Consider the following 1,952-nt stretch of genomic DNA (forward strand, 5'->3'; position numbering starts at 1 on the left):
CACACAAAAGGCCACCTTCGCAGATTCCGGCATAAATGCAATGTTGAATGCCCGGCCAAAGACGAGTGGGAAGTCATCCTTCTAAACCTCAGACTGGTTTTCATCTTCAAAGCTTGATATTGAAGCCTTCAACTCAGCCTTCATCTTTGCAAAGCAAACAACATCCAATCCTTGCAACGCATGGGTGCAGTGTAGTGGGTATCCAAGAATAGCAATATTCCATGCCAAAGCAAATTCAATTACCTTGGGAGTAAAATATGAGCTATGGCCATCCATCAAGAGAACATGCTTCTCGCCACCAGCCTTGTCGCGCATTGCAGGATCAAACTCAGTTTGTATCCATTTACACATAATCTCGCTGTCTGTCCATCCATCCTCTGATACTGTGAACCTATCGAAAACATCTAGATCAATTAAGGCATCAATAAAAGCAAAAGGCTTCATGTACGTTGCATTTGCAACATTATCCTTGGTCTACCTTGTGTACAATTTCTGACCCTTATAAATTACTGTTGGTCTGAGTGTTGTACCATCAGCGCAGATGGTGACTACTGATGTTATGTCCACCCGATTTGCACCCCCCTGTCGGTGCTGAGTTTTGGTACCTCGTGCACTGGCGACACATTTTTTTGCTACATTGCCTCTAGGAGTAGATAATTTGTCCATTCCATGTGCGTTCTTGGGTTTCACTCCTGCATCTACAATCTCCTCTTTCACTAATTCAAACCAGTTGTCAACTGCCGCAGGATTCAAACCCTGTGCCCTCTGTGTGTCCAGTGGTTTACTTCAATGCATGGAGATCTCATGGTGTCGATGCAGAAACTTGTAGATCCAGGTAGAGCCAACTCTGCTATAAGCTGGTCCATGGTGCTTCTGAAGAATGGCATTTGCATAAGATTTAATTTGTGAATGAGTTGGTGGTAAACCTCGCTCAGCCAAGCATAACACCCAGTCAGCTAGGGCTTCTTCCTCAGCAGAAGTCAGCTTCTGCTTGGTTGAATTGAACTCCTGAATTGTCACGAAGCGGCAGAGGCGGAGTGACTAACGGAGCGGGAAAGCGGAGCGACTAAGCAGAACGGCGAGGCGGAGCAACTGAACAGGGCAACAAGGCGGAGCGACTAAGCAGAACGGCGGCAGGCTGGTCCCAGATAATGACAGAGAGGTCAAGATAAGGGACCAGGCTGTGGAGGGTTGGCTATATATACATAATCCGGTCTGCAAGAAACAACGATGTAATACTGTACAGTTTAGGAACAAGGAAGGTGGCGGAAGCCAGTAGAAGGAGAAGATGGGTCAGGTGAATCAGTAATCGATGGGGGTTTGACAGTGATGGGATGATGTATCGTACAAGTAAAGGCGTTGAGACGGTGAGAAAAGGAAAATGATAGGGGCTGCGTACTTTATGACATTACCCCCCTCCTTATGACCATTGTCCTCGATGGTCAAGGTTTTGCCGCCGTTGGGTGTTTTTTATGAAAGGCCCGAACAATTTTTGGTGCTCGACTGAGGTTGGCTGCGGGTTCCCAAGAGTTGTGCCCTGCGTCGCAACCTTTCCACTTAACCAAATATTCCAACTTCTTCCATCGAACCCGGCTGTCTAAGATCTCCTCTACTTCGTATTCCGGTTCGTCTTCATCCTCTAAGTATACCGGCTCTGGTGGTGTTGGTATTTCGCCATTAATGGAGTTACCTTTCCAGGGGTATAGTTTATCAACATGGAAGACGGGATGGAGGCGATCTAGGGATAGGGGAAGGTCAAGGCGGTAGTCTAAAGGGCCAATTTTCTCCAGAATGCGATAAGGGCCAAGCTGTCGATCTCCTAACTTTTCACTGGAAAGCTGAAGGTTAATGTCCTCTGCACTGAGCCAGACTAGGTCTCCAACTTTAAATTGATGAGCTTTCCGCTTCCTGCATTCATATCCTTCCTTCTGTTGTTTCTTTCCTAGGTGTAA

At 46.7% G+C, this 1,952-nt stretch overlaps 1 protein-coding gene across 1 annotated transcript; it reads right to left on the minus strand.

Annotated features, from left to right (window-relative positions):
• Positions 1-260: 260 nt before the first annotated feature.
• Positions 261-678, minus strand: C8R40DRAFT_1137261 (uncharacterized protein). The gene is made up of 2 exons (XM_046229426.1): positions 409-678; positions 261-331 (listed from the first exon to the last, which is right to left on the minus strand). The coding sequence occupies exon 1, from the start codon at positions 664-666 to the stop codon at positions 475-477; it is 192 nt and encodes a 63-aa protein (XP_046078874.1). The 5' UTR covers positions 667-678; the 3' UTR covers positions 261-331; positions 409-474.
• Between the last annotated feature and the right edge of the window lie 1,274 nt (positions 679-1,952).

This window comes from Lentinula edodes (genome assembly GCF_021015755.1).
Source record: "Lentinula edodes strain Le(Bin) 0899 ss11 chromosome Unknown C8R40scaffold_89, whole genome shotgun sequence".
NCBI classification, from domain to species: domain Eukaryota; kingdom Fungi; phylum Basidiomycota; class Agaricomycetes; order Agaricales; family Omphalotaceae; genus Lentinula; species Lentinula edodes.